The sequence below is a fragment of the Leptodactylus fuscus genome, chromosome 2, assembly GCF_031893055.1.
Source record: "Leptodactylus fuscus isolate aLepFus1 chromosome 2, aLepFus1.hap2, whole genome shotgun sequence".
Classification (NCBI taxonomy): domain Eukaryota; kingdom Metazoa; phylum Chordata; class Amphibia; order Anura; family Leptodactylidae; genus Leptodactylus; species Leptodactylus fuscus.
In genome coordinates, this window is record NC_134266.1 from 144,497,843 (window position 1) to 144,511,978 (window position 14,136).

The following is a 14,136-nucleotide window of genomic DNA, read 5'->3' on the forward strand; positions in this document are numbered from 1 at the left end:
TCACCAAAGGTCCAGCTCCTTCACACCCCAACAAACTGGAGAGAATCAGACTCGCCTAACTGCAAACCAGCTTTGCTTCATAGCAGAGGGTCCCAAGTGCATGCCCTAATAAAAAAATATAGCAAACCAGCCTCTGCCCACGACTTCGTCTGCGTGTTGTTGACGTTGATGATCCGCATATACTCAGCAAACTGCTCCCATCAATGGTTTGTCTGCTCCGGTGTTTTGGCAGCTCTCAAACTGTCCTGGTGATGAACTTGTAGCTCACACAGTGCCTGTGATTGTTTCGGCATCTCAGCAGCTTGCTGGGATGCCATATAATGAACATGTTGATGGCGTCGATCATCCTCCTGCTCCAACTTTTCGGCAACTGTCAACCTGGCCTGCTGCTGATCTTGTTCCTTGCACCGTGCCTGTGATTGTTTCGGCATCTCAGCAGCTCACTGGGACGCCATATAATAAGTGTATTGTTGGCATCGATGAATCCCCTCAGCTCCGCTTGAGAAGTCTGTGACTTCTGACTACCTTCATAGCTCTCGTTGTTTTAGAATTTTGCGACAAATTAGATTTTCTTGTTCCCGGCATGTTTAAAATTAGCAAACTGCCAATTTGGATTAAAAGTGTTTTCCCATCCAGTGTGTCAGCACTGCCTGGAGTAGATCAGATAATATTCAAATGCATGTACACAATGGACTGAGGGTTAGCTGAGTGTTTACATGGAGAGATAACAGACCTGGCTTTATCGGAACCTGAGATAAACTGCTGCAAGAGCAGTGTAATATAGTATGTGAACATAAATTCATAACAATCGTGAAGCCATGCCATTTACTGGGATAAAAAGTAGCCTATGTGTTAATCCAGGTTACAAACTATCTATATGCCAAATTTCATCCAAACTTGTTCAGCCGTTCTTTCACATTTATAATATTAGTAGGATAGTAGGATTAGTAGGAAGGATAGGACAGACTTTATTGCAAACCCTTTTGCACTTATGGTGTCGAAATTACCTTATACTCACAATACACACAATAATTGTGTAATTCTAGTTATATGTTTCTGTTGTGCTCCAGAAAAGTTCATTTATACCCTTATCAAGAATCCGAGCCCTAGAAAAAGTAGAAGAGAAAAGCTTTGGAAATTCAAATGTAATGCAAATAATCTACACGGATGAAAGTGGTGGCCTGGAGGCGTTATATTTGCAGTGTAAGGTAATGATAAAATTAAAAATATAATGAGAAATGTTAATCTTCTTATTTCACTCCACCCCACTATTAATCATTGACTATGGATGTCCCAACCCAGGCTTCATCATTATTATTCCTATTGCATTGTTTTACTTTACATAGAGAATATCTTATTATATGAACCAAATGCAATTTATTGAAAGAAGACGCAAAGAAAAAATCCAGCTAACCTCTCCTGTGCAAAGGTCCAACTTCTATATAAATAATAATAATAATAATAATAATAATAATAATAAATAGATGTATTAGTTCATAATAAAAGCAGGCAAACCGATAAAAAACCCACATGTGTAAGCACTTATCTGATGCCCTATCTTATAGGAAACTAGTAAAATACTTAAAAAATAAGATGCAAAAAACAACTCATCAATAAGATCAACATGAGACACAACATTAGTAATTAAGAATCGTCAATTCTAACATGTAACCCTGCTTTGCCACAATAGAGAAGTTGCATTCATTAGCATTATTGACATCATTTTAGTGTTCCTGAATTCACCTTTTACCTTGCACAAAGTGCAGACTATATATGAGAGGCCGTACTCCCTGCAACCCACTTTATACACAGGCTGGCAAAGCATTTTTCATGAGTGTATTGTAGGTTGGTTGATATGTCAGAGGTAGAGATCCTGCAGACGTCTCCTCTGGATAAGAGAAGGTTTATGGATCACAACGCTAGATAATACACTCACCGGCCACTTTATTAGGTACACCTGTCCAACTGCTCGTTGACACTTAATTTCTAATCAGCCAATCACATGGCGGCAACTCAGTGCATTTAGGCATGTAGACATGGTCAAGACAATCTCCTGCAGTTCAAACCGAGCATCAGTATGGGGAAGAAAGGTGATTTGAGTGCCTTTGAACGTGGCATGGTTGTTGGTGCCAGAAGGGCTGGTCTGAGTATTTCAGAAACTGCTGATCTACTGGGATTTTCATGCACAACCATCTCTAGGGTTTACAGAGAATGGTCCGAAAAAGAAAAAACATCCAGTGAGCGGCAGTTCTGTGGGCGGAAATGCGTTGTTGATGTCAGAGGAGAATGGCCAGACTGGTTCGAGCTGATAGAAAGGCAACAGTGTCTCAAATAGCCACCCGTTACAACCAAGGTAGCCAGAAGAGCATCTCTGAACGCACAGTATGTCGAACTTTGAGGCAGATGGGCTACAGCAGCAGAAGACCACACCGGGTGCCACTCCTTTCAGCTAAGAACAGGAAACTGAGGCTACAATTTGCACAAGCTCATCGAAATTGGACAATTGAAGATTGGAAAAACGTTGCCTGGTCTGATGAGTTTCGATTTTTGCTGCGACATTCGGATGGTAGGGTCAGAATTTGGCGTCAACAACATGAAAGCATGGATCCATCCTGCTTTGTATCAACGGTTCAGGCTGGTGATGGTGGTGTCATGGTGTGGGGAATATTTTCTTGGCACTCTTTGGGCCCCTTGGTACCAATTGAGCATCGTTGCAACGCCAAAGCCTACCTGAGTATTGTTGCTGACCATGTCCATCCCTTTATGACCACAATGTACCCAACATCTGATGGCTACTTTCAGCAGGATAATGCGCCATGTCATAAAGCTGGAATAATCTCAGACTGGTTTCTTGAACATGACAATGAGTTCACTGTGCTCCAATGGCCTCCACAGTCACCAGATCTCAATCCAATAGAGCATCTTTGGGATGTGGTAGAACGGGAGATTCGCATCATGGATGTGCAGCCGACAAATCTGCGGCAACTGTGTGATGACATCATGTCAATATGGACCAAAATCTCTGAGGAATGCTTCCAGCACCTTGTTGAATCTATGCCACGAAGAATTGAGGCAGTTCTGAAGGCAAAAGGGGGTCCAACCCGTTACTAGCATGGTGTACCTAATAAAGTGGCCGGTGAGTGTATATTTATATAGTAAAACTGATTAGAATAAGTGTGATAGGACAAGTATTAAATACAAGTATGCACATTGAGGTGACATTCTGTAATTTGAGTCAGTAATTTTGCAAGCTTATTTTGAGCACAAAAAGAAGACAAACACAGCTTAAACCGTGTATGATAAATGGCTTTTTCACAGTCATCTTAAAGAGATAAATCTCTCTTAGGCAGGGGCTAACCCAGTGTTTTGTAGTACCTGCAAATTGCATGAGATTCTGGCTAATCCCATTCACACATCGCAGAAAAATATCCGCAGTGGATTTGATGCGATTTGAGTTTTTATAAATTGCAGCATGGCAATTATACTTGAAGCACTGGAATTTTCCATAAAGGTATAATTGAAGCAGAAAGTCTGCAGAAGAAACCTCTGCGGACTTTCTGTGAAAAGCGCTGCATGAAAAACCGCAACCACAGTTTTTCTCACAGAGATTTTCGGCTGCCACTCTGTACGTGGGGCCTTAGCCTTAAGCTTGAAACGGATTCAGGAAAATTTGGTTTTAAATGTGTTAAATTAGTCTTCCTGATTTCCTAAAGACTGATAAAAGCTATCTGTCCATAAAAATATTCCTTACACCCTCTGTCTATATTTTAGTGCGTCAATGAACTAAATCAGTGGCTCTCAGCATTGCGAAAAGTCTGCGTAAACAACAGTGATATGCTCGGTTGTTATCATCCTGGTGTCTACAAAGGAGAGAAGTGGAGCTGCTGCCACCAAAAGGATAAAGGGGGTATTATATCCTATTTATTTTCTCAAAGGAAAAAGGTTTTTTTGTTTTTTTTTTCTTCTTTTTTTTTTCAGCTAGATCAGGGACTGCTTGTTGACTATGTATGTCCCGTTGGTCCACGCTTAACCCTAACCTGGCAAGGACACATATACGTCCTTGCATGGTTAAGCATCTTTTTTGTGCAACTGTAAGGCCAAGATCCCAGCTGTTACTATAGCCGGGCCTCCCATGTCCATGCCCACTTTCTATTCCATTTTCCCCAAGAACAACTTTTAGCATAATAGAGAGGGATACTATTTTACAGACATTCTTTAGTAGCACTTTGTGTTATTAAAAAAAAACAACATAAAAATGTGACAAACAAACAGGTCTCCCCACTTTTTTTTCTTGCTTACAATTTATCAGATATTAAAATAAAGAAAAAATATGGAACATAATAACAACATAAAAATAAATCTCATCTGTCACCCAAAAAGATGCAAAAATGATTCGAATAAACCAAAGGAAAAAAATCAATACCACGTGTGAAAAACCCAAAATTAGTCACTATTTTAAAACCAGGGAGTGAGCCAGTCCTGATCTGGTTAAAGAGTTTCATGGCTCCAAATTGAGTTGTTATTAGGGTTGAGCGATCGGGATCGGATCATGATCGGTGATCAAGTAAATTTCACGATCACGATTGGCTTCTGATCCCGCCTAAAAAAGATTGGGAACGGAATTCCGATCCCGATCGCTCAACCTACCTGCACAGATCCGCTGCCACTCCCTGTTCTGCTCACTCCTCTTCTCTCTCATTGACATGCCTTCAGAGTGCCCTGCGCGCCCCTGCCTCCCTAGACTAGTGTTAGAGATGCTGGGAGAAGGCGGGGCTTGTGGCTTAGGAGATTGTGGGCAGGTACTGGGAGGGGAGACGTGAGTGATGCACTCACATCTCCCCACCTACACTCTCCTAAGCCACAACAAGCTTCACCTACTCCCATCATCTCTAACACTAGCCTAGGGAGGCGGGGGCATGCAGGGCACTCTGAAGGCATGTCAATGAGAGAGGACCGGACCGAGAAGAACGAGGAGCGGCAGCGGATCTGTGCAGGCAAGCGGACACCAGGGGGGCTAAGTAGCCGGGGGATTTTTTTTTAAAAAAAAACAATTTTTGGACTCCATGCTGTGTAGTGAATAGGATCGTTTTTAAAATCCGATCTTCGATAATTAAAAAAAATTCCATTGGCCTTGAATATATGACAGCCACGCTGAACAATTCAGTGGAGGCTTTTGATTCCATCTGGTCGTCCTGGGATGCTTACTGTATAATGCACGGTTTTTGACCCACCCTTGTCCTCTCACACCTGTTCTTATTCCCTCCCCCCCCCTTGCTTGCCCACTCTTTCTTTTTTGTCCTACTCCCCTCTGTCCTGTTTGTTCTGTCAGTCTCCTCTGTTTGCTTATTGTAATGTGTTTTTTGTTTCACGCAGTTGCAGAAAGCTGTTTTCAGTCAGGCTTTTCCTTTATTTTATTGTATTTTGCATGTCTACTGTTTATGTTTGTATACTTTGTTTGAAAATTTAATAAAAATTACAGTTGAAAAAAAAAAAATTCAATTGACTTACATTAGGATCGGAATTGGGATCGGGTTCAGATGGAAAATGATCGGAAATTGGATTTTAAAAACAATCCTGAAATTTCAAGATCGGCTCAACCCTAGTTATACTGATCACCTATCCCCAGGAGGGAGGCTACACAGGCTGACCATCCACTAGCTTCTAGACCTCGACAGATAACATACTGTTGGACAATACTGTGCATAGCTCATTAGTATGAAAACTTGATTTGGGGTCGGAAAACCATTTTGGAATCAGGTTCCATGTTGTGGAATATCTGCTATTTGGTTGTTGCAGATTTTACTGCTGCTTTTTTGAGCCAAACCCAGGAGTGGCTGCAGACAGAATGGAAAGTATGAAGAAATCTCTTAGGCCTCGTTCACATCTACATTGGTATTCCATCTAGGGGAGTCTACATGAGGACCCCCCGAACGGAATACCGAATGCAACTGCAAGCGGTGTTCCAGTGAAAGCACACGGACCCTATAAACTACAATGGGGAACAGGTGGACAGGAAAGTAGTTCACAATCTACTTTCTTGTCTGCATGATTCCTGCAAGCAGCCCGCGGCAAGCACATGGACCCTATTATAGTCTATGGGGTCCGTGTGCTTTCACTGCACAGCACTTGCAATTGTGTTTGGTATTCCCTTCAGGAGGTCCCCATGCGGACTCCCCCAGAAGGAATACCAACACTGATGTGAACAAGGCCTTACACATCTCACATCTCCTTAATCTACATTTGGCTCAAAAACCCCCCATGTAATCAACTGTTCTTAGATCCTGTTGGCGCCAAAACTATACAATAGACGCAGCTGGAAGCAGATCCACTCTATAGTAGCAGTGCCAGAGTACTGCAGCTCAGCTTTGATTCTCTTCAATGGAGCTGAGCTGCATTTCTCAAGAATACCTTAGGCAGAGCTGTTCTGCTTCCAGCTCCATCTACTGTATAGTTCCGGTGCCCAGACATAAATATAGAAAATGTCAAGCAATATCCTTTAGGCCGGGGATACAGCAGAATTTCAACAAATCTCATCCCCACACACCGTCTAAATCCCACAGTTCAAAGTATCTTGCACTTTGAGCTCTGAACCTGCATCTTGTCAATTATAGCTGCAGGTTCGGCCATAGTGTTTAAACTATGCAACGCAAAGCTAAAAATTGGGCCCAACATACTGGACAGCACATGTAATAGTCACAATGAAACCAGAATATTTCAGGTAGTTTCTGCCATGATTGTAGATGTCTGCTATGGACATCACGCAGTGGACCAGTCTTATATAGTGTTACCCTTAAGGCCTGCTTTACTGTGCAATATCTTTATTTTTCATCTGACCGATCACAATGATAATTGACAACTGTAAACACACAAAAATCACCCCTTCCCCCTCCTACTTTATTGTTGATGACAAGTTGTTCACAGTGGCATAACCAAAGTTTTGTGGGTCCCGGTGAAAAGAATATCATGTATTTTTAATAGGTTATGGTCACTGCAGCAGTATCTCAGATACTTGAAAGGGATACAACTGATACTCATAACTGCTGTTATCAAGAATATGGTGAGTGAGCAGCACAGCACCTGGCCTGTAAACCATACTGGAAGCTGTGTGCTCCATGGAACAGCTGATCTGCAGGTGTCCTAACAGTCATTTGGCTCATTTGATCTGAAATGTTGCAACATGGAATAAACCACACTGCTGCAGTTTTGGATCTTATTTGGGAGTGCTGCCTTTTTTCTTGTCTTATATTGTGGAATTGGAACCTGGAGCTATGGACTTTCTTTCACACAGTCTAAGATCTAAGAGATCAGTGGGAATCCAACATCTGTTTTTCAATGACCATGAAATATAATTACAGCCGGTAATAACCTTGCACAGCTGCTATAAAACAGATGACATTCTATGTAAATAGTGAAGGCAGTGGCGTAACTAGTGGGGTTGAGCCGATCCTGACTTTTCAGGATCGATTTTAAAATCCGATTTCCGATCATTTTTCATTCGAACCTGATCTCGATCCCAATTCCGATCCCAATGCAAGTCAATGGGATTTTTTTATTAATCGGAGATCGGATTTTAAAAGCAATCCTATTCACTATACAGCATAGAATCTAAGAATTGTTAGAATCCACGCTGTGTAGTGAATCACTAAGTAGCCAGAGGATTTTATTTTAATCCTCTGGCTACTTAGTCCCCCCAGGTGTTCACTTACCTCCAGAGATGGCTGCTCCGCTGTTCTTCGCCTCGCTGCCGCTCCAGCTGCAGTCTTCTTCTCCCTTCGCTGCCCCCTCCCTGCCAGGTTAGGAAAGTGTGGGCGGGTATTGAGAGGGGAGACGTGATGTCTCCCCGCCCTGTACCCGCCCACACTCTCCTAACCCGCCCACACTCTCCTAACCTGGCAGGGAGGGGGCCGCGAGGCAAAGAAGACTGCAGCTGGAGCGGCAGCGAGGCAAAGAGCAGCGGAGCAGCTATCTCTGGAGGTAAGTAACTACGAGACATGTTAGTTTAGCCTCCCATTAGAATGAATGGAGGCAGCCGATTCGCAGGAAGTTAAGGCTGTGTGTCGGCTGCTTCTATTCATTCCTATGGAACCGCAGCGGAGCCTTCACACTGAGTATACACTATATACTCAGTGTGAAGGCATTGTGGGAAATACTACCGAGCCCGATCCCACCTAAAAAGATTGTGTTCGGAATTCCGATCGCGAAATTTTCTCGATCGCCGAACAGAATCCGATTGTGTCCGAAAACGATCGCTCAAAACTAGTAACTAGGGATGGCGGGGCCCCGTGGCGAACTTTTCACATGGGCCCAGCCAGGATTGGTAAGTAAATAGGGCCCGTTACCGGCTGGAATAACTCCAGCAGGTAACGGCCTATTAAAAAAAAAGAAAAAACCGCGGCGGTAGCAGCTGTCGTCGGGCCCCTAATGTCCCGGGCCCTATGGCAGCTGCTTCCTCAGTAGTTACGCCACTGAGTGAAGGGGTCCCACACAGTGTCTTATAGTCCACAGCAGCGCCATACAGTACATTACCGTAGGCTCCCCAGAAGCCCTATAGAGTAATTTTGCTCCATAGTGGTCCAGCACTGTATAATATGCTCTGCAGAGGCCCCCTCCAATATAAAGCTCCACAGTACCTCAATATAGTATAAAATGCTCACAAGGGCCTCAATGGTAACTCTGGGGCACATGAGCCTCAAAGAGGACGGTGGGGACTGTCGGATGCCCAGGAGAAATGTTTGGTATTTTAACACACCTCCCCTAGGCAGACTTCTATTGGAAAGGGGCCCAGCAACATGTGAACAGGAAGCAGAAATGAGTGCAGCTCTCTGTTGCCTGAGATGTATATAGTAAAGATAGCAGTTGGGAAACCTGGCTTTTCCCGGCTGCTATCATGGTGCTGCAGGACCCCAGACATCTATAGGAGGCCATGGTTCCCTACTCCTCCAGGTCCGGTCGCACCCCCCCAGCAACTGCTATTATTAAGCCACTGGTTGTTCATAAAAGCCACTCTATGCATTCCCTGCCTATAAAACATATGTCTAAATATGCCTTAAATGTCTGTGATGATATTACCCCTTTTCAGAGGTTTGCAGGATTAGACAAATATGGCTGATTTCTTCCAAATCTGTGCCATGCCTGTCAGCAGCATTGTGGCTCAACCCCGTTCACTTTACGGAAAGTAAAAATGGCTGCATACCCTTACATCTGCTTCTTCATTGATACTAGTTCTGTTTGTACTTCTAGTTTAATTAGCTATACGATATTGTGTAGTTTTAGGAGGCCATCACATAGAGAAAGCAGGGAAAGTTTACCGTCCTTGCCTTCCCAATCACTGTATACACAGTACTCAATGAGTAATGGGAGCTGCTGGATCCTAGGAGGACAAGGATCAGCTCTCCAGTGTAGCTTAGGAGGTTCCAGTCCTCTTATAACTGGGTAATGTATCAGCCCAAGTTACAGAAACAAGAAAACATGCAAAATAAATGGGGGCTTCATGGAATGGTTGCTGGGGCTTCTGTTTTCCCCCCTCCCTCTGTTTTTTTTTTTTTTTTTTGTTACCTTTCCTCAACTCCCCCCTCTAGTCTTCAGCGAATAGTATTCGAAAATCTTCGTCTAATACCTCGCTCCCATAGGAATACGTGGAAGCGGCTGAACACCAAGGGGTTAAGCGCTGTCAAATATTCACGGCTGCTAACACACATTCCTATGGGAGCGAGGTATTCGACTAATACTATTCGCTCAACACTACCCCCCTTCCTTTCTTTCTCTTTCTTCCTTATCCGCCATATTTCACCCACCAAACGTTGGCTCCATTGATATGCTATATATTACGCTGCATTGTAATTGTTCTCACTTGTTGGAGATGGTTTTTCTAATCCTGTAAAGTACTGTAATTGTTGGAGACTGGACCAGGTGCTGCGCATGTTAAGGTTTTTTTGCTTTTCTTTTTAGTTGCTGGATGTGACAAAACTCGTCATGAAGTCACATTACAGGAGTGGAATGATCTCTTGAACCCAGACCTGGAGGCCCAGCTCATTTTCAGACACTTGATTGGAGTCAGAGAATTGATGAGGTACACTGCTAGTCATCTAAGTGACAGAATGGGGGGTTGTGCCAGTGACCATAGCCATGGTGGATATATAGAAGTATAAATCAGGCTGCTCAGTAGTGTGACTCCGCATAGATAGTGCTTTTTATCTTTGGAAACCACAAACCTTCTTCTCTTATTTGGACCTATTTGAGGGGATATCGTCACCATTTAGGTGTGTGGAGTCTTATTAAGCCATGAGCGCTCCACTGTGCAAAGGACCATGGGAAGATTATGTAAATCTGACTTCCATGATGTAATTAGCATGCCAGTACCTCAAGTATGCACACCAATAGAGGGCGCTGACTGAGAATGTGCAAGTCTATCTTCCATGATGTAATTAGGAAGACAGAGTCTCAGTCAAGCAAACCAATAGAGGGCGCTCCCTTTAACATCATGCCGACCTTCTCACAGGCCTTTATTTGGACCTAGACATTCAGGCTGCATGAGTGCTGCTTCCAGTGGCTCATATACACCCTAGAGTTTCATAAACCTTAGAAAAGTAATATTCATCACACATATGGCTTCCCTTTGGTGGATTTAAGTCTTAAACCAACCTCAAGAACTCTCAATACAACCCACTGACACATAGGGAGGTCTGTCTGGATTGCAGTATTTTGTAAAGCAATAAGAATGCTGCAGTCAATGCTATATATGGGATTAAAAGGCAACAGAAACCAAACAGAAAGAAAACAGTAATGAGAACAGCGCCTTATCTAACCAGTGATGTGCATAATATTAAAATAAATATTTCTATCTGCAGGGAAAAATACATGGAACTAACAAAAGATGATAACAGCAGCAAATCTCACCTAAGCACAGGTATGTTTTCCATCAACATGCTTTCATTGCAGTCAGTGTTTGGAAATGCACCAAGTATAAATGTATCTCCAAGCATGACATCCTTAAAACATGGCACATCAAGGAGTAAAACTGTTAGAAATGGCAGACCACAGAACCCTTGTTCTGGTCATCCAGTTCAGTAGAGGGAGCATCAAACACTTGCCAAAGTAAAAAAGGACTAAAGATATTTACAGTGGATCAGTCATGTTTCCTATGCTACCTTATTTGAGGAAACATATAATAGAAGAGGAGCAACAGAGCTTTGGTATATATAGTAGTTCTCCATGTGATTCAGTATTTTCATGCTTTTTAAACTCGTTTTATTGAAGAAGATATAACAAAATCAACAATAGAAACAGGAGAGTGCATAAGCAATACAAAATTAAGGAAAAGAAAAGGGTTACAAACAAAGATCTGCCACAGCGCCACCCCAAACCAGGCCCGACCATTTCGCATAAGAAAAGTGAAACAGGAATGAAGCGCCTCGGCATCAGCAGCCGCATAGAAACCTAGCACAAGGGGGCTACAGCTCCATCAACAAGTATCCCTCTCAGAACTCAAAAGCACCCAATGCGGAGCGCAGCAAGGGGGCAGAGTACTGGGTAAGAGGAGAATCGCACCACGCTCCCCAAACCTTAACGAATTTCTGGGGGCAGCCCCGACCTTTATGTATAATCTGATTGAACGGGAGGATTGAATTTCCGCCATTGAGACACAGACGGGGATTGTGAGGCCATCCACTGCAGGGCGATGGCTTTCCTGGCATAAAATAAACACTCCCGAAGGAAAACCCGGGTATGATGCAGCCATACCTCAGTATTTTCATGCTTAAAGGGGTTGTACAATTCATTTCTATTGGTGACCAAACCACAGCTGTTTGAAGTGGCTGGGGTACTATACAAACACCGTGACCTCTTCACTGTTTACATCACACACCATCTGTTTCATAGCAGCCGTGCTATGTGTGTTATATAAACCATGAATGGATAACTGAACTCATACAAGTGCCGCAGCCCCTTTATACAGCTGATCCTCCAATTACTGTTTAAAGAAGTGACCCACATGTCCTGCATGAAAGTGACCCAGAGAGACCAGCGAGAACTTGGAAAGTGTCAGAACAGGAGTGAGTATCAGTTGTATTTTATTTATGCCATTCTGACCCTATAAAAATAACAAAAAAAACAAACAGTTTCTTACATAAAATAGTCTTTTCTTTCTTGCCCTCAAGCCAGAGCTTAAAGGGAGTCTCTCATTGGGAAAACTCATTTTTATCTAAGCATATATTTGCATAGCATTTAGAAAGGCTATTCCAGACATACCTTTTATTCATTAATCCTCCCAGACATTTTTGAATTAGCCCGCTTTTATTGATATGCTAATTAGCCACCACGGAGCACCGGATGTTCACTAAGCACTATGTGCTGTGTGTAAACAGGCGGAGGTGGGAGCAGGGAAGGCTGATGAGTCAGAAGCAGCCTTCCCTGCTCTCACCTCCCCATCTACACATATCACACAGTGCTCAGTGAACATCCGGTGCTCCATGGTGGCTAATTAGCATATCAAAAAAGCAGACTAATTCATAAACAGCTTGGAGGATTAATGAATAAAAGGTATGTGTGGAATAGCCTTTATAAAGGCTATGCAAATATATGCTTAGATAAAAAGGAGTTTTCCCAATAAGAGATTCCCTGTAAAGTCCTCTGATGACCCTTCTGTTGCAGAGATTCTTATGGCAGGCCTTACGGAAAAGGAGCTTTTTAGGTTTTTCAGTCCAGGACAGATACCGAGTATTTGATGGTAGCCTGTTAGGAATTGGCTCCTATTTGGTCAGTTGTGGTGTTTTCTAGGGATTTCACAGCCCTCACACTGTAATTCAGATCTATTTTTTTCTTTTAGATCCTGCGAGTAAGGACAGTACTACACAGCTTTTCCAGATTCTCAAAGACCTGGAAGCTGCTCATGATTCTTTCCTGGCTGATTCACCAAATTTTGCTGACCAGGAAAAAAAGTACCTACTCGAAATGTAAATATAACTGTGTAAATATACTGTAGCAATGATGTACTTATAATGGTGAATGTACCTATAAAGCTGCAAATGATTTATTGGGGTAGAGCATGGAAGGAGACAGTGATAGAGTGACAGACACAGACGGAAGAGAGGGAATGCAGGCAGGCCCAAGATGGAGGATGCTGTCTGCATTCTCTTATTAATGTTGCTCTCATCCTGCAACAGACATTAATAAAGGTAGTGCGAACCCACCCTAATGCTGTCAAAAATATACTCAATGTTCGAGTCATGTAATATTTTCACCCAAATATAGCATATGGCATAATTTATAAAGCAGACAATATTATGTACAGTTGAGCTATAACCCACATAGACTTTTTTCTAGGTTTTTAATCTGTCTTGCTCCCTTATGTAATCTTACAGAGTTGGGACAGCCAGGCTTCCTTTTGCATATTGCATTCACTATAATAGCAGGTTGTATGTTACACTACTACTATTCTTTTTTTTATTACTAATAAAACTGACTGCCAAAGGTAGAATGTCTTGTGTGTTTTTACATTTTCCTTGATCAAGAAGCTTTTATTAAAAACTGGAACTCTTTGGCAGGAATTACTATAGTATTCAATACAGATAAAGGATTCCATCAAAAAATACTTGCAGGACTTTTCTCTCTGCATTTTTCAATCATAATAGGGAACAGAATCGCCGAACGGTACTGAGCACTGGTGTGAATTCAACCTTATTTATACAATACTGAAAATTGTATAATGTAATTAAAGGGCTCTATCATTGGGAAAAGGCATTTTTAGCTAAGCACATATATGCATAGTCTTTAGAAAGGCTATTCCACATCTACCTTTTGTATGTAAATTTCCTCAGTGGTTTTTGAATGAGCCAGTTTTTATTCATATACTAATTAGCTTCCAGCCAGCACAGGAAGTTCTCAGCAGCCTCCTCTCTACTATTCTCTCCTATCTGTGTGTGCAAACAGGAAGCAGGAAGTCTTCAGCAGCAGCACAGGCTACATAGTAAACAATAGGCAGAGGGTGCATAATGAGACTTCTGGGGTGCACCAAGAGGCTAATTAGCATATGGATAAAAACAGGCTCATTCAAAAACTGAGATGATGTACATACTATAGGTAGGTGTGGAATAGCCTTTCTAAAGGCTATGCAAGGATGTGCTTATCTAAAAATGACTT

General features: G+C 42.5%; 1 protein-coding gene across 3 annotated transcripts in view; it reads left to right on the forward strand.

Moving 5' to 3' along the window:
• The window catches only part of LOC142195221 (ras GTPase-activating protein 4-like), a 119,672-nt gene extending 106,213 nt beyond the window's left edge, over window positions 1–13,459 (forward strand). For 2 of the 3 annotated variants that reach the window (XM_075264815.1, XM_075264814.1), the window contains 5 exons: window positions 1,071–1,208; window positions 3,772–3,907; window positions 9,949–10,069; window positions 10,848–10,906; window positions 12,824–13,459. In XM_075264815.1, the coding sequence (XP_075120916.1) occupies window positions 1,071–1,208; window positions 3,772–3,907; window positions 9,949–10,069; window positions 10,848–10,906; window positions 12,824–12,954 (585 nt within the window). In that variant the 3' untranslated portion in view covers window positions 12,955–13,459. Of the gene's footprint in view, window positions 1–1,070; window positions 1,209–3,771; window positions 3,908–9,948; window positions 10,070–10,847; window positions 10,907–12,823 lie in introns of those variants that run through there. The other variant, XR_012715076.1, reaches the window with a different exon arrangement.
• The last annotated feature ends 677 nt before the right edge of the window (window positions 13,460–14,136 follow it).